The 27,605-nt window shown below is 43.4% G+C and overlaps 2 protein-coding genes across 2 annotated transcripts in view; one reads left to right on the top strand and one right to left on the bottom strand.

The window, feature by feature from the left end:
* The window catches only part of LOC132892046 (plakophilin-4-like), a 412,882-nt gene extending 401,503 nt beyond the window's left edge, over window positions 1-11,379 (bottom strand). The window contains exon 1 of the mRNA XM_060930383.1: window positions 11,178-11,379. The gene's annotated coding sequence lies outside the window, so the exon portion shown is untranslated. The remainder of the gene's footprint in view (window positions 1-11,177) is intronic.
* Window positions 11,380-11,536: 157 nt separating this feature from the next.
* LOC132892045 (coiled-coil domain-containing protein 148-like) overlaps window positions 11,537-27,605 on the top strand; it is a 353,986-nt gene continuing 337,917 nt past the window's right edge. Inside the window, exons 1-3 of the mRNA XM_060930375.1 lie at window positions 11,537-11,623; window positions 16,059-16,119; window positions 24,466-24,587. Coding sequence (XP_060786358.1) covers window positions 11,567-11,623; window positions 16,059-16,119; window positions 24,466-24,587 — 240 coding nt within the window. The 5' untranslated portion in view covers window positions 11,537-11,566. The remainder of the gene's footprint in view (window positions 11,624-16,058; window positions 16,120-24,465; window positions 24,588-27,605) is intronic.

The raw sequence follows: 27,605 nt of genomic DNA, 5'->3' as shown, positions 1-27,605 counted from the left end.
ACTTCAGCAACTTGTCTCCTCAGTCCCCAGACATTTACAGACTGTTGTGAACATGGCCTCACAGTGGTAAACATGGCCTTGTCCCAACTTTTTTGAGATGTGTTGTTGTCATGAAATTTAAAAATCACCTAATTTTTCTCTTTAAATGATACATTTTCTCAGTTTAAACATTTGATATGTCATCATGTTCTATTCTGAATAAAATATGGAATTTTGAAACTTCCACATCATTGCATTCCGTTTTTATTTACAATTTGTACTTTGTCCCAACTTTTTTGGAATCGGGGTTGTACATCTGACTGTGATAGTCCTAAAATTGGAGTGTGTGTACATGCTACTGCTATACATGTAGAACCATATCAGTTCGAATCATCAGAAAGTGAATCCGATAGTAACAAGTCAGCTGCTGAGGCAAGCATATCCCGGGGGGGGACACATCCAGCGGAGAAATCTGACGACTGGTCCACTCGTTCTCCATACTGAGTACTCCACCATTACTGCTCAGCTCGCACTCCAGGAGAACTGGTGCAACTGAACTTACTTTCCTTTTCTTGTAGTTTTCTTTTCCTTTAATTGTTGGTACTGCACCCTCTTTCAATACGAGCCAACGTTCCTTGACAGATCAGAGGTTTCGTACGAGTCCTCAGTAAAATGTGCCCGTGAACATTTTTCTCGCAAAACGCATCCAAATCTTTGCAGTTTGAACATTATTGGGCTATGAATGCAACGTAAATCCACCTTCTGTCGTGTTGCTGCACCCACCAGCAACATATCTACGTGGCATGGCGATAAATTAGCTCAAAATGGAGGATCGGAGTTGCCGTCAGCTCTGTGTTTTAGTATAGACCCTTTTCACGTGACGTCACGACAAACGCAGCCGCCATTTTGGACATGTACTACCAGTAGTTTACCACAGCCAGCATTGAGGAACGGCAGCAAAGAAAGTGTTTATTTTCAGCAAGACTTCCATCATGCCACTATATTGTTGTGCACCTGGATGTAGTAACCATCAACAAACAAGGCAAGGGTTATCATTTTATCGGATCCCGACGGAGAAGATGGATAGCGGCCATAAACAGGAAAGATTGGCAGCCCTCGGCATACCAACGCTTGTGTAGTGACCACTTTGTTGGAGGTAAGACGAATAAAATTAGCCAGAAAAGGCATTACATTGCTGTTAACATTCTGTGGCGGCGAGTGTGTAACCAAATAGGTTAAAATAACCCATTGTAACCTCTTTGTTCTTCTGTAGTAGCTATTAGCTAACGACATTAGCTAGAGTTGTGTTCCTTTGCTGTTGGTAGACTGTAGGACAGATCAGAGGCAGTGTCCTACAAACAGCACTTAATTTGAGGGGGAGCAAGCCGGAGCGCGCTCCGGAACCTCGGGCGTTGGCTCCGGCAGCTATTTACACTGGATCCGGTGATCCGACACCTCTTTTGACTATGTAACCAAAAAAAACCACAAATAATTAAATAAAAAAATGCAAGTTTATTTAGCGTTAATGTCTGATTTTGATATCTGTCTTGTTGGTGATTTCTCTCATGAAACGACATCCACAAAATATCTGCAGATGAACTTAATTTGCAGTGTTATTGCAAAACATGCCCAGAAGCGCAGCGCAGCGCCCCCCTTCCCCCCCTTTTTTTCTGCACCGGAGCCGCTCATCCTCTGCGCTCCGGGACCTCCCACTTTACAAATTAAGCACTGCTAAGTGTTCAAAACAAGAGGAACATGTATTTGTCTCTTAAATCCAGGCCGTTCCCTGTAATCTGTAACAACGGTTGGAGAAAGTAATGGCAAATAGCGAGTGCACAAACCGTAGAAGGTAAACTGTACACAGCGCCAGGGCAGTGTGATGGTATGTCTACTTTTAGATTGTGTTAGCTTATCAGTGAACACACTCGTCACTCGACGAGTTTCACGTCTTTACGACGGATACTTAAATGTGTGTTAGGTATTATTGTTGCAGTCTAAGCAGTCATTGTAGCAGCTAGATGAGCGAGAACCGAAAGGGTCTGTGCCATAAACCGTTATTTCTGTACGCCGTTGCTAATGTGTCGTTACTGTTGTTATTTCTCCCTCTGCTCGCCCTGTAAATGCCCTACGTCGCTGAATAGCGAAGGTATTTTCTGCATCTCGCTCCTTTTTCTTGTATGTTCTCCGTTTGTCGCCTTCCTCGCATTCAAACCAATTCGAGCCGAAGTCCGCTACATGTCCAAAATGGTGGTCGCGTTTACGAAGGTCACGTGACTGAAAAGGGTCTATAGCGGAAATGGCGATGAGACCGATAGATTTCCTGCTGTGATGACACAGATGTCAAGGTCATTCACTCAAACCGCTACCTACATGAATCACTTTAATCGTAAAAATTACTATATTAGATTTATTGTTCACGCTTAAAACTATTCCTGTGCCATTCTTGAGGTCTCAAGGCATTTATAAACAAAAAGTGAGGCCATGGTTCTGCGTATCTGCTTTAAGAGAGTCTCTCAACTCGCTCTTTAGCCCTAAAGGGCAACGTTATCAGGAAACCTACCCTTGGCCATTTTTCTCTGACCTCTCTTATCAATAAGGTGTTTGTTTCCATTCACAGAACTGTCAGTCACTCACTCGATGTTTTTTGTTTTTCGCACCATTCTGTCTCAACTCTAGAGACTGTTGTGTGTGAAAACCCCAGGAGGTCAGCCGTTTCTGAAATACTCAAACCAGTCCATGCGGCTCAAACCAACACCCATGCTACAGTGAAAGCGAGTCACACTTTGAGATCACAATTTTTCCCCGTTCTGATGTTCGAACAATGAACGTTAACTGAAGCTCTTGATTTATATCTGCATGATTTGATGCGTCGTGCTGCAGTCAAGGGATTGGCTGATTACAGAACTGCATCAAACCGCAGGTGAGAGAGTTCCTAATAAAGTGGCCGGTGCGTGAATTTCCACCTCAGTCCTGCAGATATGTAGCAGTAATACACCAAGGTTACAAGCTGCCAGCAGCAACGCCCATCGTGTTATTATCCACAGCCGAGTGTTAAACTGAACACAGCTTTCAGTTCTGTATGTACCTTCTATCAAACACATTTATGGTATACATTAAGGGTGGGATGATACATTGTGGCATGATGCATCATGATGCACAAATGTGATGTGCGTTATAGAAATGTGCGTGGAAATCAGCATTCTATTAATTCTACATGTAACGCACTGGCACTGTTTGAACACCGGAGGGCCAAACCTGCGCGACCTGCAGAGTTCAAATATATAGACAGCGTACTGACCGATAGCTCTGGATCACAACCACCGACACGCATTATAGGTTACACGACCACGTTATTACAAATCAAAAAGAGCTCTTCAGTAACTTTCAGACTCCAGGCCTGCACCGCTGCAATCTACAGCCCCTGAGAAAGTGAGAAAGAGGTCGCAGAAGATGGGCGTTTTAGCCACTTTGGAGCTTTATCTCTGGTTAAAAACAGCATGTCAGGAGCTGCTACAGACATGATTATTATTCAAGCGATCATTTTCCTCAGGTCAGAAACATTGTTTGGGAGAGTTAATAAATGCATTCGTTTTAAAGATATAGTGAACCTGGTGTACATTTTGTTCACAATATTAAACCTCTTCATTGCAATTTTTCTTTTTTTTTTTACAAAAACGCACATTGTTTTGCATATGTCGTTTCAACCAGCATTTTCCATTCATTCAAATTTTGTTAAAATATTCTGAGAATCAAATTGAATCGAATAATGAATATTGTGAATCAAATCGAATTGTGATGTTAAGGTGATGACACACGGGGAAACTTTTTGAGCGGTGTTGCCGGGCAACTGCGCTTTGACACTTTCCCATTGAGATTGGACATCATCATTTCTATCTGAACAATTCTGATCATTTTGGGCAACTTTTTATTATTAAGATCATCCAATCAATCAGAGTGCTAGCAGAGAATCACATGACCACCTGAGTGAGAGCTTCTGAAATTTTCAACAAAGATGGCGGCGTCTCAACAACAGTGGAGCGAAGAAAAACAGACACGACTTGTATCTTTTAATGGCGGGAAGTTGTGATATTATGTTTAAACCCAAAGTGGTGAATTCACCTCATCAAATGCTGAACCAACAGAAATCTATTTCTATGCTCAGGCTGGAATTAAGACATTGATTGAATCTCCATAGAGATTGAATGGGATTTTGGTAACTAGCAGTCATTTTTGCTAACATAGTTAGCTGAAAGTTATTGCTAGCAACATAGGGATAACGTTAGCTTTCTTGCGTCAAGTTAAAAGTGATGGACAGCTCTTTTTTTTGTGAGTTGTAATAGAGATTGTCGAACTTATCGTCTGATCTAATTCACATCCAGAGCACGACTACTTGTGGAACCCGAGAGCAAAATAGTACAAACTTCCGGATGGATGGATGGATGGATGGATGGATGGAAGGAAGGAAGGAAGGAAGGAAGGAAGGAAGGAAGGAAGGAAAGAAAGAAAAAGCCTTTCAGGAGCTCTGCCACACCCTTTTTCTCCTCAGCAGCCATCTCATGGTCCATGTCCTTTTGTCTTTTTTGCTGCGATGAGAATTAAATGATGTTTTTGTGATACATGTGTCAGTTATTAGTTGTAGCATATGTGATTGAGGTTAGGATCATTTTTACAGAGGTTTAAAACATGGTTATTTTGCCTTATAAATGTTAAAATAATGGCAAATTATCTTTTGACCAGAGGATCTATTCAGTTTTGTTCCAGAAGTGATCCTTACTTGAGCGAAATAAATAAAGGCTGAAGCCAAGACATGTTTCAGTGTCCATTTTTGCGGCGTCTGTCTCCATGGCAATAGATTTGCTCTGATCTGATTGGTTGTTGCCAATTGTCTGTTGCTCTAAATATGCCCCTTTTCCACCAAAACAGTTCCAGGGCTGGTTCGGGGCCAGTGCTTAGTTTGGAACCGGGTTTTCTGTTTCCACTGACAAAGAGCTGGCTCTGGGGCCACAAAAACCGGTTCCAGGCTAGCACCAACTCTCTGCTGGGCCAGAAGAGAGAACCGCTTACGTCAGCGGGGGGGGGGGGGGGGGGGGGGGGGGGGGGGGGGTGTTTGTTAAGACCAACAACAATCGCAAGACCGTGAAAGGTTGCCATTTTTAAGCGCCGAGAAGCAGCAGCTGTACAAACGCGAAGTCATCCATTATTGTTGTTGCTGCTTCTTCTTCTCTGTGTTGTTGTTGCTTCGATATTCGCGCCAAGGTTTATGCAAACGCAGCGACGTAACTGACGTATACAGAGACGTAACTGACGTATACAGCGACGTAATGACGTGGCTCCCCTTAGCACCGCGAGCTATGGAAAAGCAAACTGGTTCTCAGCTGGCTCGCAAGTTGAACGAGTTGTGAACCAGCACCAGCCCCGAACCAGCCCTGGAACTGATTTGGTGGAAAAGGGTTAGTTGCCCCGTGTCTCACCTGGTTGCCCGTTTCCGGCAACATTGCCCAAAAAGTTGCCCCGTGAATCATCACCTTTACACCGCTAGTACAGATTGTGTACGAACTAAAACTTCTGAACAAATTATATTATATTAGGATTGACACGTTTAGGTTTCTGGTTATCTATATTTTTAATAGCTTGTGTTCTGCTATGCTGTGCTTGAACACCCCAGAGTCGGAGGTGACGGCACTCACAGACAGACGGCAATAAGGCCTCGTTTCTCTTTAACTCTTCTCCATGAGTCCTGTTCAGTCTGTAGATTCTTCAAATCATGTCGATAAACATCCAAAGTCTGAAAATTAACACCAGTCTCCATTTTTCCTGACTCACTGTTGCCGAATTTCTAGCAGGGAAATGTTTAGAAGCTGCGCATATCGCTCCAGATGTGGTAGACAGAGATTAGATGGAAAAACGAGTACTCATTTAACCACTGCCCTGAGAAAAGAGACAGAAAGAAGATAACTACTACCTGCACGACATATTATTAAAAGCCATTTAAGCCAGTTTATAGTCCACACCACCCTAGTGCGGTGGAGTTTCCCCTGCTTTACCTCACCTCAGTGGCTCATTAACAAGAGGGTGTGTTAGAGAGAAAATGTGCAGAGCAGACGAAAAGGGATTTGGGGAAACGCCGCTAGAACCTACACAGCCATAAAACCGATCCTCCGTACTCCCAACCCCTTTACAGCTCTCGCAAACAAGTCAGACCTTCGTAAAAAGTGACTTTTGTCCTTTCATTCAGCATTTCACTGCACAGCAGTCCAGTTCTTATGTCTATCGGGGTATGTCGAGACCCACGGTTCTCCAATCCTGCTCCAACAATTCTGTCACACTCCCTTTCGTTAAACTCTGGGACGCCGTGACATAATCGTCGGCAGGTCAACCGCTGTGCTTACATAACGACGCTGTTAAAGTCTCAGATGGACTATAAGGCTACATATAGTCACAGAGTCTAAATGGATTAAACCGTCTTTTTTTTTTAAAGCAAACAAAAGCACAGTCATTCGTGTCCTGATGACGTCTGTAAAGAGATGTTTATTTAACATTTCTTTACGGAAGGAGTTTCTGGGGTGTCAGTGAGGTTTCCGCCATAGGAAAGTCTTAAAGACAACGGAATTTGTGCTTTCTAGTTTATTGTTAAATCTGACAAGCTGAGCATTTTGTCTTCTTAACTTTAAGAGAAATCTTACTAATTGGCAAACTGCTTCGGTAGAAGAGAAATAAAACACAACAGGGGCATTCTGTTATCGGAAACGATGTAGCCTGTTACCACCCTGAAGCTGACTATTTAAATAATATTGGCTGGCTTTTTTCATGGTATATCAGATATATTCCATTCAGCGAGCATGATATTGAACGAGTCGAAGACGAGTGGAATATATCCGATATACCATAAAAAAAGCCAGCCAATATTGTTTATTTTTATTATTACTATTATACATAGACACTCCTTTCGGGTGTCCGACGTATCTTTCTCTTTCAAGTCTTCCGTTTTTAACGAAGCAAACCTGGCAGCCATGTTTATTTATTTACAAATTGTCACAGTCACTCGCTAGTGCAGAAGTTTTACATCTCCAACATGTCTCTTTTCCAGTTTTTCGATGTCCGTTGGTATGTTTTTCTCCTGCAAACATACATGAAGAATATCTAATCAGGTTTTGGTAGCCTTTCGGGTGTTCAACATATCTTTCTCTTTCCTGGCGAACACAGAAATGCTTGTGCGCATGCACAGCAGAAAACTCTCATACTGGATATTCGTATCAGCTCCGACGTCTGATGTCATGTTGCCTTGACAACCATGCAATATCAAACCATATTCAATGCTCGTTCACCATTGGACAGAGTGACGTAGTACATGTAGGATAAGTGATATGCTAACAATATTGCATGCTATCAAACCAAATGACTGAAATCTGCTAGAAGGGAATAGAACACATGCTGTTATTCCATCGAAAAAGTGTCCTGGATGGATAATAATTTCAAATAACAGGACATTCTGATGCGTTTTATTCCTTTTCTACCACAGTAATTCCATCATTTTCCCATTTATGTAATAAGCACGCCATAACAAGAATCCACTTTATTGCAAAACAATGAAATTGAAACAAAAACTAGATTATTAAAAAAAAAATTTAAAAAGCAGTGTGCACACAGCTCTCTGGAATGCCACAGCGAGTTTACACACTGACATGACTTCTGCTGTTCTCTCACTAGCGACTGTCAGATAGCTATCACCATGTTCATGTTGTACAGACGACCCCATGACACATTTTTTCCCTCCCTAATTTTAGTCTTGGCCAATCCTAAGCCGATCCCAGTTAGTTCTCTGTTATCCATCATATGATAGCTACCAACCCGGTAGGACGAAAACCGTGGAAAATACAGTCACAGGCAGTGTAACACACTAGAGGAACGAGGAACTATCCGCCCTCTTCTGCATACATGAACTCACAGATTTATGACATGTGATTACCTCATGTTGCTGTGATTGACAGGGGAGAAAGAGTATGCCCCTCCCACCCTGACAGTACAGCTACTGTCGTTGTCTTGGACTCCCGGCTAAGGGCAGCTGATGCATCGATGGGGTCTGAACTCAGGATCTCTTGAGGCACAACGATGCATTCTGACAGCTTGTCAATCAAATAAGCCTTGCCCTTTGTTCATTCTGACATTACGATGTTAAAACTGATATCAGTTCTTTTTTTAACAGTCGAGAATAACCAGGTTACAGACCTTTTTTTCCCCCCCAATATTTACACCAGTGGTGCTATTTTATTTCATCTGATAAGCTGATCTGATTAGTACTGATGAATATCTGTCAATAACCAGATAGTAGCATCATACTGATCTTCAGTAATCTTTTTATCATGATCAGAGTGGGTGGTGGTCTATCCTGGGAGCACGGGGTACGAATCAGAGCACACTCTCATTCATTCACCCCGACAGGCTATAAAGCACAGCCAGGCTTGTAGTACTCGAGTCTGACTCATGTCCTAATTTTAAGGACTTGAGCACCGAAGACTCGGACTCGCGCATTAACTGCATTCGGACTCGTGAATTGGATACGAGGACTCTGATTTTTTCTTTATTCTTTGTAACATGCCAAAATAATCTGGCATAAGATATTTATATCTATATTAATTGTCATACTAATTTCGTGCAAGAGTGTCACACCTGTGCATCAAATAGACTCTCGGGTGCGTTCTGGACAGAGCGCGCATCAAGTGGACTCTTGTGCGCACATTGTAAACGACTCGCACCTGCACACGATTAAGGCGCAATCAGCGTGCCGATATAAAAACTGTGGAAACACACTTACTTTGCGAAGTATTGAGTTGCGTTGCTGATACATTACCGAGCCTTATCTCCTTGTTTGGTTTCCTGATTTCCTGTTTCTCGTCTTTGATTCTGCCGAGCCTGTTTGTGCCTCGCTCAACCTATTGCCTGTTTCACCATTTTATGATTTTGCCTGCCGTTCTGAATTGTTTACGTGTCTTCACTTGTATTAATAAACACACCTTCTGCACTTACATCCGTCTCCCAACCATCTCTGACAGAATACTTCACACTCCCTGATAAAGAGAAGCACATTCACCTGTTCAGGAACAAACGAATGTTAATGGTAAAGAAACAGCCACCGTCAAACGGTGCGGTTGGAGTCTTGTTCTCAGACTCTGAATTTTTTTTTAATGACTTGGATTTAACTCAGGGTGGCAGAGTGGTGTAGCGGTTAGCACTGTTGCCTCACAGCAAGAAGGTCCTGGGTTTGAGCTCAGCAGCTGGCGAGGGCTTTTCTGTGTGGAGTTTGCACGTTCTCCCCGTGTCTGTGTGGGTTTCCTCCGGGTGCTCCGGTTTCCCCCACAGTCCAAAGACCTGCAGGTTAGGCTAATTGGTGGCTCTAAATTGACTGTAGGTGTGAATGTGAATGGTTGTTTGTCTCTGTGTCAGCCCTGTGATGATTTGATGACTTGTCCAGGGTGTACCCCACCTCTCGCTCATAGTCAGCTGGGATAGGATCCAGCTTGCCTGCGACCCTGTAGAACAGGATAAGCAGCTACAGATAATGGATGGATGGACGGACTTGACTCGGACCCAAAGTTTAGTGACTCGACTACTTAGACAGGGTACACCCTGGACCTCACCCATAGTCAGCTGGGATAGGCTCCAGCTTGCTCGCAACCCTGTAGAACAGGATAAGTGGCTACAGATGGATGGACTTGACTCGAAGTTTAGTGACTCGACTACCTGTCCAGGCTGTACCCCGCCTCTCGCCCATAGTCAGCTGGGATAGGCCCCAGCTTGCCTGCGACCCTGTAGAACAGGATAAGTGGCTACAGATAATGGATGGATGGACTTGACTTGGACTCGAGGTTTAGTGACTCGACTACTTGTCCAGGGTGTACCCCGCCTCTCACCCATAGTCAGCTGGGATAGGCTCCAGCTTGCCTGCGACCCTGTAGAACAGGATAAGTGGCTACAGATAATGGATGGATGGACTTGACTTGGACTCGAAGTTTAGTGACTCGACTACTTGTCCAGGGTTTACCCCGCCTCTCGCCCATAGTCAGCTGGGATAGGATCCAGCTTGACTACAGATAATGGATGGATGGATGGACTTGACTTGGACTCGAGGTTTAGTGACTCGACTACTTGTCCAGGGTGTACCCCGCCTCTCACCCATAGTCAGCTGGGATAGGATCCAGCTTGCCTACAGATAATGGATGGATGGATGGATAGACGGACTTGACTTGAACTCGAGGTTTAGCGACTCGACTACTTGTCCAGGGTTTACCCCGCCTCTCGCCCATAGTCAGCTGGGATAGGATCCAGCTTGCCTGCGACCCTGTAGAACAGGATAAGCAGCTACAGATAATGTATGGATGGATGGATGGACTTGACTCAGATTCGGGGTTTAGTGACTCGACTACGACACTGAGCACAGCCAATCCACAAACAGGGATGTGGACGGTTCTGAGAAGGATGAAGGAAACCAGAGAACCCAAAACGAGCCCACAAGAACACTGAGAAAGTCCACACTCCTCAGAATACGCTGGAACCCTGGACTCGGGAGCTGACGCGCAGTACCGCCACCCCTCTGCACCCTTCTTTCTTCCTCTCTCTTGCAGCACAGGTTCATTTTTGTTTTTAGTTTGTAGTCCATTTTTCTGTAAAATTTTAAATCCACTCGAAGAGTTCATTCCTGCTAATGAATCCAGGAGGCCAGTTCAGGTGTGTAAAATGAAATGATGAGGAAAATAAGAGCCAGATCAGGTTATAATGCCAAACCTGGGTTTCCTGGAAAGAACAGTATAAAGAGTATAAAGCGGGGAAAGCTCCGCCCCCTCCTACTCCTCCTCCCCCCGCCTTTTTTTAAGCAGTCTCGCGTTCCTCGGATTCCAGCGCGCGCGGCGCACCTGGCTATTCACTGAGGTCGCGCGCGCTCTCACCCGCGAGCCAAACCAGTCAATATTCAACTCTCAGAAGTGTGAGGCGCGCGCGCTCAGTTTCCGCAACGGAATAAATAACGGTCAAAAACAATTTACCACAGAAACCTCACAAACCACCGAGATTCACTCAACACACGGTGATTCAAGAGCCACACTGACCCCCACACACACCCTCAACCGACCCGGACTCCCCTCCGGCCGCGGCTCGGAAACTTACACACTTTTAAAGCGCATAAAGCTGCGGCAGGAACTCCCTACCTTCCACAGGACACTTTAATGCAGTGCAGGCTCGGAGTCACAGCAGCTCCATCCGGAGAAACACTTCAAAAGCAGGGAAACCCGACGCCGGGTTTATGAAACGCGCTGCAAAGTCCTGCTTCTGCACAGAGAGCCCGAACTCCACCGCTGGACCGGACCGGACCGGACTGTAGCGCTGAGGCGATTCCTCCTCCTCCTCCTCTCTCTTTCTGCCCCGCTTCCACTCCAGAGCTGCACGCGTCTGCATGACGTCACTGCGCTCCGGACCATCCCACGCCCCGCTGTGATTGGACCAAACAAGAACGAGCTTCCATCGGATTGGACAGGACGTATGTGTGCGCGCGCGTGTGTATGTGAAATGAGCCAATAGGAGAGGAACAGCCGTCTCCATGGTTACGTCTTGTACACCGACTGGCTTGTTTGCGGATGGAGTTTGGAGTTGGAAGGTAAGCCTGTGAAAGGGACAGACTCACTTTATAAACCTTTAATCTTTTATAACACTGGTATTAATCCATATTTAAGCTTTACTATACAATCGTACTTACTGTTATAAGTGTTGTTGGTTAAATTGAAGGTGCAGTTGTCGATTTATATTTCTGATTTGTAACCTGGAAGACAATAAAAATATTATAAAAATATAATTAAGGCTTTAAGCCATGGTCAAAACAAAAGACCATTAAGACTCGAAGAGAACCAGTGTGTCACTTTATGGCTCTACAACACTAATTTACGCACAGCACTAGTTTATACACACACCCCTGGTTTACACACACCACTAATTTACACACACCCCTGGTTTACACACACCACTAGTTTATACACACCCCTGGTTTACACACACCACTAATTTACACACACCCCTGGTTTACACACACCACTAGTTTATACACACCCCTGGTTTACACACACCCCTGGTTTACACACACCACTAGTTTATACACACCCCTGGTTTACACACACCACTTGGCATACACACCCCTGGTTTTATATACACCGCTAGTTTACACACACCCCTGGTTTACACACACCACTAGGCATACACACACCACTTGGCATACACACACCCCTGGTTTACACACACCACTAGTTTATATACACCACTAATTTACACACACCCCTATTTTACACACACCACTAGTTTAAATACACCCCTGGTTTACACACACCACTAGTTTATACACACCCCTGGTTTATATACACCACTTGGCATACACACACCATTTGGCATACACGCCCCGATTTATATACACCCCTGGTTTACACACACCCCTGGTTTACACACACCAGTAATTTACACACACCCCTGGTTTACACACACCAGTAATTTACACACACCCCTGGTTTACACACACCAGTAATTTACACACACCCCTGGTTTACACACACCAGTAATTTACACACACCCCTGGTTTACACACACCAGTAATTTACACACACCCCTGGTTTACACACACCAGTAATTTACACACACCCCTGGTTTACACACACCAGTAATTTACACACACCCCTGGTTTACACACACCAGTAATTTACACACACCCCTGGTTTACACACACCAGTAATTTACACACACCCCTGGTTTACACACACCACTTGACATACACACACCGCTTGGCATACACACACCCCTGGTTTACACACACCACTAGTTTATACACACCCCTGGTTTATATACACCACTTGGCATACACACACCATTTGGCATACACGCCCCGATTTATATACACCACTAATTTACACACACCCCTGGTTTACACACACCCCTGGTTTACACACACCCCTGGTTTATATACACCCCTGGTTTATACACACCAGTAATTTACACACACCCCTGGTTTACACACACCAGTAATTTACACACACCCCTGGTTTACACACACCAGTAATTTACACACACCCCTGGTTTACACACACCAGTAATTTACACACACCCCTGGTTTACACACACCAGTAATTTACACACACCCCTGGTTTACACACACCAGTAATTTACACACACCCCTGGTTTACACACACCAGTAATTTACACACACCCCTGGTTTACACACACCAGTAATTTACACACACCCCTGGTTTACACACACCAGTAATTTACACACACCCCTGGTTTACACACACCAGTAATTTATACACACCCCTGGTTTACACACACCACTTGGCATACACACACCGCTTGGCATACACACACCACTAGTTTACACACACCCCTGGTTTACACACACCACTAGTTTATACACACCCCTGGTTTATATACACCACTAGTTTACACACACCCCTGGTTTATATACACCACTAGTTTACACACACCTCTGGTTTATATACACCACTAATTTACACACACCCCTGGTTTACACACACAACTAATTTACACACACACCTGGTTTACACACATCCCGATTTATATACACCCCTGGTTTACACACACCCCTGGTTTACACACACCACTAGTTTACACACACCACTAGTTTATATACAATTCTTCTTGTTTGTTGCTCTCTTTTTCGAGCAATTGCCCTTATTTAGCTCTGTCTGTATTCTATTGTTTTTATTACATTCTATATTTGATTCTATATCCTGTTCTTTTTATTATATCTGTCTATTCTATTATTGCATTCTATATTCGATTCTATTTATTATCCATCCATCCATCATCTGTAACCACTTATCCTGTGCAGCATCCTGGGCGAGCTGGAGCCTATCCCAGCTGACTACGGGCGAAAGGCGGGGTACACCCTGGACAAGTCGCCAGATCATTGCAGGGCTGACACATTCACACTCACAAACAACCATTCACACTCACATTCACACCTACGGTCAATTTATGGCCCTTTTCCACTACCCTTTTTCAGCTCACTTCAGCTCGCTTCAGCTCACTTCAGCCCGACACGGCTCGCGTTTCGACTACCAAAAATCAGCACGACTCAGCTCGCTTCAGCCCTGCTTAGCCCCTAAAACTCTCACCGTTTTGGAGTGGGGCTGAAGCGAGCCAAAGCAAGCCGAGTGAGGTTGGGGGCGTGAGCAGACACTCCCCTGTGCACTGATTGGTGAGGAGGAGTGTCCTCACATGCCCACACACACCCTGCGAGCGCGCTGGGATCTGTAAACACCGCAAACCCGGAAGGAGAAGAATTACGAATTACGAGAATTTCTGAAGCCTTATGCGCCTCGCCTCATCTATACGCTCTTGCCAGTATCTGTCCGCGTTGTCGGTGACAACAAGCCACAGCACCAAGACCAGCAACACTAACGACTCCATGTCCTCCATGTTTATTGTTTACTATTCGGGTCGTGAGACTACCGCTTAAAAGCTCACTGATGTCACTGTTTGCGCTGCTTAACGACATCACCTGACGTCCACCCACTTTCGCTAACTCCACCCAATGTGTCCACCCACTTCCAGCCAGCACGGTTCAGCGCGGTTGTAGTCGAAATGCAACTCCAACAGCCCCACTCAGCTCGACTCAGCACGGCACGGCTCAGCCCGACTCAGCCGCGTTTGTAGTGGAAAAGCGGCATTAGAGTCACCAGTTAACCTAACCTGCATGTCTTTGGACTGTGGGGGAAACCGGAGCACCCGGAGGAAACCCACGCGGACACGAGGAGAACATGCAAACTCCGCACAGAAAGGCCCCTTTCAGCCGCTGGGCTCAAACCCAGAACCTTCTTGCTGTGAGGCCACAGTGCTAACCACTACACCACTATGCCACCCCGTAAAATGAACAGCCTGCGTATTTAATAATCCATCTATTTACATAACTGCACTGACTGTAACGTTCATACTCTGTAGTGCTTTTGTGTGCAATTTTGGTTGCAGAGTTCCACAAATCATTCAAATGCAAATGGAGACATTTACTGCACGTATTGTGTCTTAATATCGTGTACAGAAACAAGAATTCACCTAATAGCAGCAACTTATTTGTGCATTATGAAGTATTTATTTAAAAGCAGGCTAATTTTTCAGCAAGTACTGGTTGTCATTTATTTCAGCCATTATTTAGTTACATTCAACTTAATAGCTAGCGACGCGTTCTTCTAGTCGCTGTGGGTAGAGCGATCCATAAAAATAAAAATAATAATAATACACACTTTTACTGAAATAGCCATTATCCCCTGCTCTATCCATGTCATCACTTAGTCTGAAAGAACCTTATTAGGTCTTAACCACATACAACACACACACACACACACACACACACATTTGTGCATCTCAAAGAAATCATTAACTCAGTGCAATATGGAGATTAAGAGAAATATCTTAATGGCTTATACGTCCCTATCGGCCATAATCAAATACACACAAATGAATTCATTATTCGAACCCTGCTGGCTCCATTCAAGGCTCTTTAAGCGTTTGGAAAACACCTAATGTCTGTTTTTGTCGTCTGAGAGATGAGGCAATGTGTATCTCAGCAGTGTGCGTCGGAGGGAAATGAGTTCCTTCTGGCTGCTGTTATGATGTTCATACAACAGGAATGCAATAGTGTAAGATATGAGCATTTATAATCTCAAAGCAGAGACACTTTATTTCAAGAAAAGTGTTTTCTATCTCTCTTCTATATCACTATCTGTATCAATGAAGAAACACCAAATCATACACTGTTTAAAGTTAGAATAACTCATCACACTTTTATTTTCTGCTGTATTCTGAAAGATTGCTGCTTGCTTGTGTGTAGGCGACTGCTTCTCGGTTAACTTTCTCCGTGTTACTTTTAATCCCTCACAATAAGCTGATTACTGCAGCTGCAGAAACGTGAAGGGATTTGGGATGGTCCTCTGACCTTCCTCCTACAATCTACGGGTGCCTGTGATAATGCTTTAATTCGCCTGTCATATACATATCCCCGTGTGTGAAATTCATGAATTCACTGTCATGTGTTTCAGCGAGAGATGAGTGGGAGAGACCTGCGTGCCTTTCTGTCGAGTCACCGTGCTGAGGATGTAGGTAAGGAGAACAAAAGGACTTCCACACTCTTTCCCTTTTCACTCAGGAAGATTAGATTCAAGTGTAGGTGCTCCTGAAGCAGTGTCTCAAGCAAACGTGACCTGCAGCCTGTGCACAGAGCAATTTGAAAATGGGCTGATTATTGTGCCGTTGTCAGCGCTAACACCGAATGAAGTGCAGGCCTGGATGAGCAACTACTGAGAGATGGAGTGCCTTTCGGACATCGCTGTATTTTTTTTCTTCCCTGGAAATCACTAAAAGCTGACAGCTGTAACTATTTCTAAATACTATAGGTCTATCATTTTCTGTATTCCATCCATATAAATGTCATTTTTCTATCCACATTCACTGGATATGAGCAATCTGATTGGCTACTCTACTACTAGGCTATCAGCTCATATACCTTGAGTAGAGAAAAACAAAATGGCGGCGCGTGTTAGTGAACCAACCGATGACGGAATAAAAACTCGACTCGAAAACACCCCCCCCCCAAAAAAAAATTGTTATCAAGTATTTAAAAGAAACAGAAATAGCTCAGGGCGGCACGGTGGTGTAGTGGTTAGTGCTGTCGCCTAACAGCAAGAAGGTCCGGGGTTCGAGCCCCGGGGCCGGCGAGGGCCTTTCTGTGCGGAGTTTGCATGTTCTCCCCGTGTCCGCGTGGGTTTCCTCCGGGTGCTCCGGTTTCCCCCACAGTCCAAAGACATGCAGGTTAGGTTAACTGGTGACTCTAAATTGAGCGTAGGTGTGAATGTGAGTGTGAATGGTTGTCTGTGTCGATGTGTCAGCCCTGTGATGACCTGGCGACTTGTCCAGGGTGTACCCCGCCTTTCGCCCGTAGTCAGCTGGGATAGGCTCCAGCTTGCCTGCGACCCTGTAGAACAGGATAAAGCGGCTACAGATAATGAGATGAGATGAGAAATAGCTCAAAGAAGAATATCTCCAATATCTCCTTTTCCACACTCCAGCCCAGTCGGTGGCGGTAACACGCCTTTAAGTTGGTTTGCCAACCACCAAGACAACCCTAAAGAAGAAGAAGAAAACCCCCAAAAATACAAAAAAGCAACAAAATATGGAATGAAAGTATTTGATCGTAAGAACGTATTTTTTTTTATTTTTCAATTGTTATTATTATTATTATCATCATCATCATCGCATTTTTCACAAATTGCTCCTGTCATTTCGCCGGTTTGTTTACATTCTAAACGGAAAGGATTTTGTCGGACATTTTATATAAAGTTTTTATTGATCAAATTTGCAAAAAATAACAATAAAAATGTTCTGTTTCTCAAAATCCAGTGAACATGGATAGAATAAAACAGTTATTCCACTCAATCTCGTCCTACATGGCTTATAGACAACTCGGTGCTATGCTCCTCGTCAGCTATCAGCACATGTACGACTTGATTTCATGGAATAACTGTTTAATATCTTTATAGAATTGGGTAGATCTGACTGTTTTGTCTGAAATATACGAATGAAGAGTTTGGTTCCAAAACACGATAATAAACACTGTAATAAACTTGAGAAAAATTTTTCTTTAAAAAAAAGGTAGCGTGAAAACCACTATTTTCTGTTTGAAACTTTAATATAAAACTGTGTGGTTGTAATAACATTAAAAATGCAAATTTAGATTGAGATTTTTTTAATTTAATTTTTTTTTTAAATGTTATTTTTTTCCAAAATGCAATATATCCATTACATCAATGAAAACTTATTTTTAAAAATAGAAAAATTGTGTGAAATATAATTAGAAACAAGAAGTAAAGTTGATCTATGCACACGATGATGAGTATCGATCAATTCTGTTGATGATTTTGTGGATCCTGGCAGTAATATACAATCCTCTGAAAAAGATACAGAGAGACGAAAAGTCAAAGCTTGGACAATATTTGGAAGTCGAATCTCCCTAAAGATCTGAAATGGGAGTTGTTTAGATCAACTGTGCTACTGTATGGCTCAACATCATGGACTCTGACCCGCCAACGAGAATAAGTTTTCGATGGGACGTACACAAAAAGGATAAGAGACAGTTTAAAGGAACAGTCCACCGTACTTCCATAATGAAATGTGCTCTTATCTGAATTGAGACGAGCTGCTCCGTACCTCTCCGAGCTTTGCGCGACCTCCCAGTCAGTCAGACGCAGTCAGACGCGCTGTCACTCCTGTTAGCAATGTAGCTAGGCTCAGCATGGCCAATGGTATTTTTTGGGGCTGTAGTTAGATGCGACCAAACTCTTCCGCGTTTTTCCTGTTTACATAGGTTTATATGAGCAGTGATATGAAACAAGTTCAGTTACACAAATTGAAACGTAGCGATTTTCTATGCTATGGAAAGTCCGCACTATAATGACAGGCGTACTAACACCTTCTGCGCGCTTCGGCAGCACATTGATACAGAGCTCAGATATCAATGTGCTGCCGAAGCGCGCAGAAGGTGTTAGTACGCCTGTCATTATAGTGCGGACTTTCCATAGCATAGAAAATTGCCACGTTTCAATTTGTGTAACTGAACTTGTTTCATATCACTGCTCATATAAACCTATGTAAACAGGAAAAACGCGGAAGAGTTTGGTCGCATCTAACTACAGCCCCAAAAAATACCATTGGCCATACTGAGCCTAGCTACATTGCTAACAGGAGTGACAGCGCGTCTGACTGCGTCTGACTGACTGGGAGGTCGCGCAAAGCTCGGAGAGGTACGGAGCAGCTCGTCTCAATTCAGATAAGAGCATATTTCATTATGGAAATACGGTGGACTGTTCCTTTAAATGTTGACTGGAGAACACAGCCAACAATTGAAGAGCTCTATGGAAACCTTCCAAGAGTAACTTGTGTTCTTCGAGAGTGAAGACTACACCTAGCTGGTAATTCAAAGATGATGTTGTTCGTGATGTCCTTCTATGGAGACCCTTGTAACCCCAGTTGGTTATCCTGAGAAGACATGCATTGATCAGTTAGCAGATGATGCCGGGTGCTTAGCTGAAGACTTACAAACCTTGATGGAAGATACAGTGTCTTGCAAAAGTACCCCCCCCCCCCCCCCCGGTGTTTGTCCTGTTTTGTCGCATTACAAGCTGGAATTAAAATGGATTTTTGGAGCGTTAGCACCATTTGATTTACACAGCATGCCGACCACTTTAAAGGTGAAAATTGTTTTTTTTAAAAATTGTTTTATTATTGTGACACAATAATTAAGATGAAAAAACAGAAATCTGTAGTGTGCATAAGTATTCACCCCCTTTCATGTGAAACCCCTAAATAAGAGCTGGTCCAACCAATTCACTTCATAAATCACATAATAATTAGCTGATTAAACTCCAACTGTGTACAATCAGTGTCACATGATCTGTCACATGATGTCTATATAAATCACCCTGTTCTGGAAGGACCCTGACTCTGCAACACTACTAAACAAGCAACATGAAAACCAAGGAGCCTCCAAACAGGTCAGAGACAAAGTTGTGGAGAAGTATAGATCAGGGTTGGGTTATAAAAACTTTGAATATCCCACGGAGCGCCATTAAATCCATTATAGCAAAATGGAAAGAATATGGCACCACTATAAACCTGACAAGAGAAGGCCACCCACCAAAATTGAAAGACCGGGCAAGGAGGGCATTAATCAGAGATGAGTCAGGAGAGGTTGAGAAATCTTCTTGTCGTGATGATGACACACATGACAGCCTGTGAACTTGAACCATCTTTTATACTGGACCACAGATTTTCCCACATAATGTTCATCTTGTCGTGTCCAATCTATCCTTTTTTTTTTTTTTTTTGAAGGACAAACTTTTTATTCTGAACAATGAATTTAGAAGTTTGGACACCTTGTTGTCAGCTGTCCATCACCAGCGATGAAGACTGCTTCATTAGGATGCACAGAAATGCAGACGGGCCACGAGGCCCACACCAGAGCAACATAAGGCCTAATGAAGCACCTTGCACAGTAAGGTAAGACAAACCATGTCATGCCCCCATCGTGTTGTCTTTCTAGACCTCCAGACCTGATGCCAAGTGGTGCACAAAAGTGCCACAGACCTGACGGGTATGGAAGTTACCCTGCAGTGACAACTGACTTGCTGAGTGATGCCATTCGTTGGCCATTTGAGTGGCTCTTCCGCACGCCATCTGGTGGTGTACCATTGACCCTGTTGGGTTCATCTGCCACATTGCACCAAAAAGCCCCCTGCTGCCAGTGCCTTATCATAACTACATCATTATATCATATAACAGGCATCAGAAGTGACCATGACAGAATGTCTGGCTGAACGTCACATCATAAGACTGTCATTGCGAATCATAATTCATGTTATCACAGATGCCATCAGCAATCATGGGTATGATTATGTCCTGTACAGCATGTATGAGTATGATTGGACGCCTTGTACAGCATGTACAGCAACACTCATAGTGGAGTGACGCTCCATACCGAAGAGAATATTTTTGATGCTTTTTGCGATGATCGTAAGTGTAAGGCATTGTCTCTCATAAACACTTGACCACTGGACAAAGAAATAAGTATCTTTATTTTTTTCGCGGTCCGGTTTCCATCAAATCCTGCGCTCTGATTGGCTGGCGAGCGGGTCCTTATCCTACGATACGGACCCTGGTTATGGACCTCTGGTGACTTGCTCGTTCACAACAAAAAACAACATAGTAGCATTTTTTGTCAACATTTATCTTTTTTTTATAAGATTTATTTATAAGATTATCAAAAATCTTGGGCGGCACGGTGGTGTAGTGGTTAGCGCTGTCGCCTCACAGCAAGAAGGTCCGGGTTCAAGCCCCGTGGCCGGCGAGGGCCTTTCTGTGCGGAGTTTGCATGTTCTCCCCGTGTCCGCGTGGGTTTCCTCCGGGTGCTCCGGTTTCCCCCACAGTCCAAAGACATGCAGGTTAGGTTAACTGGTGACTCTAAATTGAGCGTAGGTGTGAATGTGAGTGTGAATGGTTGTCTGTGTCTATGTGTCAGCCCTGTGATGACCTGGCGACTTATCCAGGGTGTACCCCGCCTTTCGCCCGTAGTCAGCTGGGATAGGCTCCAGCTTGCCTGCGACCCTGTAGAACAGGATAAAGCGGCTACAGATAATGAGATGAGATAAAAAATCTTATAAATTTTTGCCAGCATTTCTCAGGAGAATAGCATTAATTTTACAGCATGGATAGCGATAATGACGGTCTTCACAGCGAAAACAAGTTTTACTACCCTGAGGAAGAAGAAATAAAAGAAAACATTTCAGGAGAAAGCTAAAAACCTGTAACTGTTGCTAACGCCGAGCAAAAACATGGCTGAATCCTGAATGACTCAATTTTGTATAAATAGGGGACTACATAGGCGGCAAAATGTAGTTTTTTCCTGCCATGGAAGTGCACTTGTATACCGAGGAGGAAGCCATTTGCATTACAGCCGTGAATGAGGATTCAAAATGGCGGCTCGGCTCGGTTTTCCCTTTCGGGCGCTCTCGTTTTCTATTAGAATTTGGTAAAGAAAAAAATTTATATATTATTTACCAGCTTAAGGTCGGTCCGTATGGTGAAATACCGTGACCTCGGCCTTGAATACTGACCTCGGCCCAGAGGGCCTCGCTCAGTACTTTCAAGACCTCGGTCACGGTATTTCACCATACGGACCTCCCAGCTGGGAAATAACATGTATTTATTTCCATAAGATAGATATATATATTTTTTTTTTATCCAGCACTTATTATTAATTTGCTTGTTAAAAAATAACATTGGATTATTTAGCAACACATTTTACACTCATTGGGAGCTCCGCTTTTAGGGAGTGCCTAAATATATACAGTACTGTGCAAAAGTCTAAGGCGCCCTATTTTTTTTCATACAAACTTTATCGATTTCTTCTTTTATGACTTTTACATTATCAAGTCAAAACATTACAAAAACATGTTAGAGTCCAAATGTTTGTTTTTTAGTCCAAAATTAAACATTACAGAAAATAAAAATTTGTATCTGAGCAGCATATTTATATAAGAGAGCACTTTTCGGGTTTTGGTGCAAAATGAAGAAGTGAGTGTGAGTCAAAGTGTCCAGAAGAACTGTGGCTGGTTCTGTAAGACACTCAGTAAAACCTACAGCTCATTTCCGCATAAAACTGCACTCACTGGACCTCAGACTACTGCCTCTTTTTTTTAAACCAAAGGGTCGTCTCACACCAAATATCGACTTTGTTCCATTTATTATGGCTGACTGAGTACTGTTTTATAATGTATTTTTTTAATGTTGAAGCATTTCATTTAATTTCATTATTTTTAAGCCATTTGTGGTCTACAGCATTTCTTTACATGTCCCTAAGACTTTTACACAGAACTGTGTTTTAAGTGGTATATTTAAATCCCAGGAGGAATCAGGGGGCTCAATGTGGAAAATAACATTGGACCACATTCTCTGCTGGAATAATAATATAAAACATTAAGATAATAAAGATTCTCTCCAGACGGCACAGTGGTGTAGTGGTTAGCGCTGTCGCCTCACAGCAAGAAGGTCCGGGTTCGAGCCCCGGGGCCGGCGAGGGCCTTTCTGTGCGGAGTTTGCATGTTCTCCCCGTGTCCGCGTGGGTTTCCTCCGGGTGCTCCGGTTTCCCCCACAGTCCAAAGACATGCAGGTTAGGTTAACTGGTGACTCTAAATTGAGCGTAGGTGTGAATGTGAGTGTGAATGGTTGTCTGTGTCTATGTGTCAGCCCTGTGATGACCTGGCGACTTGTCCAGGGTGTACCCCGCCTTTCGCCCGTAGTCAGCTGGGATAGGCTCCAGCTTGCCTGCGACCCTGTAGAACAGGATAAAGCGGCTAGAGATAATGAGATGAGATGAGATTCTGTCCACACACACACACAAATAAAAAGTTTTGTTTATTTCGTTCAAAATATCACTGAAAGACGGGGATTCTCGGTGATGTTGACAGTCAGTGGGAGCTGCTATTACTGTTTCCGTATTTAAATGATGGGATGTGATTGGTCGAGCGGAGAAATCTTATTCTGTGAAAAATCCGTAGTGGTGTATGTCGTGTTTTGGAAAGAAAGGGGATATACAATGCAGAGAAATATGGTGGATGTTGCATTTTGCATAAAATTGCTTTTGTAACTTTGATTAGCGATCAAATGCCAAACATGTTTTGGCGGGAACTTGATTTTTTTGAAAATGGCACTTGAAAATGGTTTTGGAACCAAACTCTTCAATTATAGTCCGTCTATACACTGTGAAATATTCAACTGTTTTTCGTAAAATGAGGCACATTCTTATTTACAGTGCCTTGCATAAGTATTCACTCCCCTTGACTTTTCCACATCTTGCGGTGTTACAACCTGGACTTACTTTGGGATGATGTACCATAAATCTAAATAACCTACTAAAGTGAAGTTGCCGTGAAACATCTGAATCAGTTCTGGGTCATCAGATATCACATAATTTGTTGATTTGAGTCAATTTGCATTCCATTAAAGTGTCACAAACCCTGCGACGATCTGGTGACTTGTCCAGGATGTACCCCACCTCTCACACATAGTCAGCTGGGATAGCTCCAGCTTCCCCACGACCCTGCACAGGATAAGCGGCTACAGGTAATGGATGGATGGAGGGATAAAGTGTCACATAATGTCAATATAATCACACCTATTCCTGGAAGAACCCAGAGTTTGTGAAAGAATCTACCTAATCAAACAGCATTATAAAGACCAAGGAGGCATCAAAACAAGTCCAAGACAAAGTTCTGGAAAAATATCAATAGGGATTGGTTGTAAAACACAATATCCCAAACTTGGAACATTCCATTAAGCATAATTTAAAAAAAATGTAAGATTGAAGCTTGTCATCTATAAGCCCCAGTCTATTTTACACAGAAGAACTCTGGGTTCTTCCTTCACTGAAGCACATTCATCATTACATTACAAGCATTTACATAGCAGAAGCTCTTATCCAGAGGAACGTACAACGTACCCAGGGTAGCCTGGGGAGTTAGGGGGTTGGGTGCATTGATCAAGGGCACTTCAGCCATTCTTGCTAGTTGAAGGAATTGAACCAGCAACTTCTTGGTACCAAAGCTGCTTCTGTAACCTTTAGGCCATGACTTCCCCAAGAAGCAACCTGGGTTCATGTAGACTGATGGTAAAAAAGAATAATAATCCCAATGAAGTCCAAAAAAATCAAGGGGAGTAAATATTTATGCAAGGCACTGTAATTATCTAGAGAACCAGTCAGATGATAATGTACATCCAAGACTCAACCAGCACTCATAAATGAAGGCTACAGAAGTTGCTGGTCGAGACTGACACTTTGCTCCACTTTGTAAAGAGGTTTATGGTGTGTGATGGTTGTCTATGTGGTGTCCAATTCAGAGAAGCTGACACAGAAAGTAAAGGACGAACTGGGACTCAACAAATACAAACCTGTTGAGTATGAAAAGCTTCAGGCCATGGTGGAGGCCAAGAAGCTGAACTCTGAGAAGATCGAACAAAAGGTAAGAACGGATTAGTGGGTAATTTTAGTGTTGTTCTGATAGTGATGTGCGTTATTCGGTAAAAAATGGAATTTTACTAATCTAAAATTTATGAAACAATACTGAAAATCTTTTTGTGTTCATTCATTTGTTTGTTTACTGATGCTTCAAGAAATGCCTTTAGAGTGCTTTCACACTTGGAGTTTTTGTTTCAACCACCAGCACACATTTTACCTGTAATCCTACGGGAAGATGGATGGAGTGCTTTTAAAATGGCTGGTATTTTTTCTCGAGTATACGAAGTTGAAAAACTTTTCAGAAAAGTGCTACATAATATTGAGTGGTTTTTTTTTTTTAACCTCCTGACCAATAAGGGTCCAAGGCGCCAGTGCCAGTGAAAAAATTAGTCGAATTATGAAGTGAATATAAGTGATGGTGTAGTGGTTAGCACTGTTGTCTCCCAGCTAGAAGGTTCTGGGTTCAAACCTCACGGCCAATGGGGACCTTTCTGTGCGGAGTTTGCATGTTCTCCCCGTGTCCGCGTGGGTTTCAACCGGGTGCTCCGGTTTCCCCCACAGTCCAAAGACATGCAGGTTAGGATAGCTGGTGACTCTAAATTGAGCGTACGTGTGAATGTGAGTGTGAATGGTTGTCTGTGTCTATGTGTCAGCCCTGTGATGACCTGGCGACTTGTCCAGGGTGTACCCCGCCTTTCGCCCGTAGTCAGCTGGGATAGGCTCCAGCTTGCCTGCGACCCTGCACAGGATAAGCACTTGCGGATAATGGATGGATGGATGGATGGATGGACCCAGCCACTGGGATCGCACAAGCCAGTGCATACTTGGTGCTGGTCCCAAGCCTGGATAGACTGAGGAGGGTTGCATCAGGAAAGGCATCTGGTGGAAAAAAAAATGTGCATGAATTGTCTCAGGGGGTAGTGTGGGGAGGTGGGAGGAGGGGGTGTAGTGCAAGCACCAGTATTGCACATAGGAGAAAGTGATGTGTGGGAGTACCAATAATTGCACGTTGTTGAAGAAAAGTACTGACCAAGTAAACGGAGTCTTATGATGTGAACAATTTGCATTAATTGTCAAAATGCAGCGGAAATCCAAGGAATGGTCAAATACATTATACCAGAAATAATCAAGGCACAGAAATAGCAACCAATACTTACAGTGGTGCTTGAAAGTTTGTGAACCTTTTAGAATTTTCTATATTTATATTCTGTTAAAAAAAAGTAGATAAAGAGAACCCAGTTAAACAAATGAGACAATATTACCAATATTACGGTACATATATGTGAGTGGCAAAAATATGTGAACCTTTGCTTTCAGTATCTGGTGTGACCCCCTTGTGTATTAATAACTGCAACTAAACGTTCCCGGTAACTGTTGATCAGTCCTGCACACCGGCTTGGAGGAATTTTAGCCCGTTCCTCCGTACAGAACAGCTTCAACTCTGGGATGTTGGTGGGTTTCCTCACATGAACTGCTCGCTTCAGGTCCTTCCACAACATTTCCATTGGATTAAGGTCAGGACTTTGACTTGGCCATTCCAAAACATTAACTTTATTCTTCTTGAACCATTCTTTGTTCGAACGACTTGTGTGCTTAGGGTCGTTGTCTTGCTGCATGACCCACCTTCTCTTGAGATTCAGTTCATGGACAGATGTCCTGACATTTTCCTTTAGAATTCGCTGGTATAATTCAGAATTCATTATTCCATCAATGATGGCAAGCCGTCCTGGCCCAGATGCAGCAAAACAGGCCCAAACCATGATACTACCACCACCATGTTTCACAGATGGGATAAGGTTCTTATGCTGGAATGCAGTGTTTCCTTTCTCCAAGCATAACGCTTCTCATTTAAACCAAAAAGTTCTATTTTGGTCTCATCGATCCGTAAAACATTTTTTCCAATAGCCTTCTGGCTTGTCCACGTGATCTTTAGCAAACTGCAGACGCTTTTTCTGAGGTCCTCAGAAATCTCCTTTGTTTGTGCCATGATACACTTCCACAAACATGTGTTGTGAAGATCAGACTTTGATAGATCCCTGTTCTTTAAATAAAACAGGGTGCCCACTCACACCTGATTGTCATCCCATTGATTGAAAACACCTGACTCTAAATTCACCTTCAAATTAACTGCTAATCCTAGAGGTTCACATACTTCTGCCACTCACAGATATGTAATATTGGATCATTTTCCTCAATAAATAAATGACCAAGTATAATATTTTTGTCTCATTTGTTTAACTGGGTTCTCTTTATCTACTTTTAGGACTTGTGTGAAAATCTGATGATGTTTTAGGTTATATTTATGCAGAAATATAGAAAATTCTAAAGGGTTCACAAACTTTCAAGCACCACTGTACACAAGTTAAATGACTGGCAAGACTTTGCAATGAAACCCATCCATCCATCCATTATCCATAACCACTTATCCTGTGCAGGGTCGCAGGCAAACTTGAGCCTATCTCAGCTGACTATGGGAGAGAGGCGGGGTACACCCTGGACAAGTCGCCAGGTCATCACAGGGTTGACACATAGAGACAAACAACCATTCACACACACACACACACACACACACACACACACGGTCAATTTAGAGTCACCAGTTAACCTAACCTGCATGTCTTTGGACTGTGGGGGAAACCGGAGCACCCGGAGGAAACCCACGCAGACACGGGGAGAACATGCAAACTCCGCACAGAAAGGCCCTCGTCGGCCACTGGGCTCGAACCCAGAACCTTCTAGCTGTGAGGCAACGGTGCTAACCACTACACCACCATGCCGCCCTAAGGCACAGAAATAGCAATCAGGAAAAACATGGCTCAACTACTTATACAAGCCAAATGAATGGCAAGACTTCGCAATGAAACCCCATACTAATATATTGAGCAAATCAGGAATTAGAAATGAAACATGAAATGAGCAACTGACCAGAATTCTGGGTATATTGTCCTCTACTGACAGGGATGGGTACTGCCCTGGGCACACACAGTCTACACTCAGAGTAGTAAAAGATTAGGTCAAAACA

Source organism: Neoarius graeffei, chromosome 9, assembly GCF_027579695.1.
Source record: "Neoarius graeffei isolate fNeoGra1 chromosome 9, fNeoGra1.pri, whole genome shotgun sequence".
Classification (NCBI taxonomy): domain Eukaryota; kingdom Metazoa; phylum Chordata; class Actinopteri; order Siluriformes; family Ariidae; genus Neoarius; species Neoarius graeffei.
The sequence above is the reverse complement of the archived record's forward strand: the minus strand, read 5'-3'. Positions and strand labels throughout refer to the sequence as shown.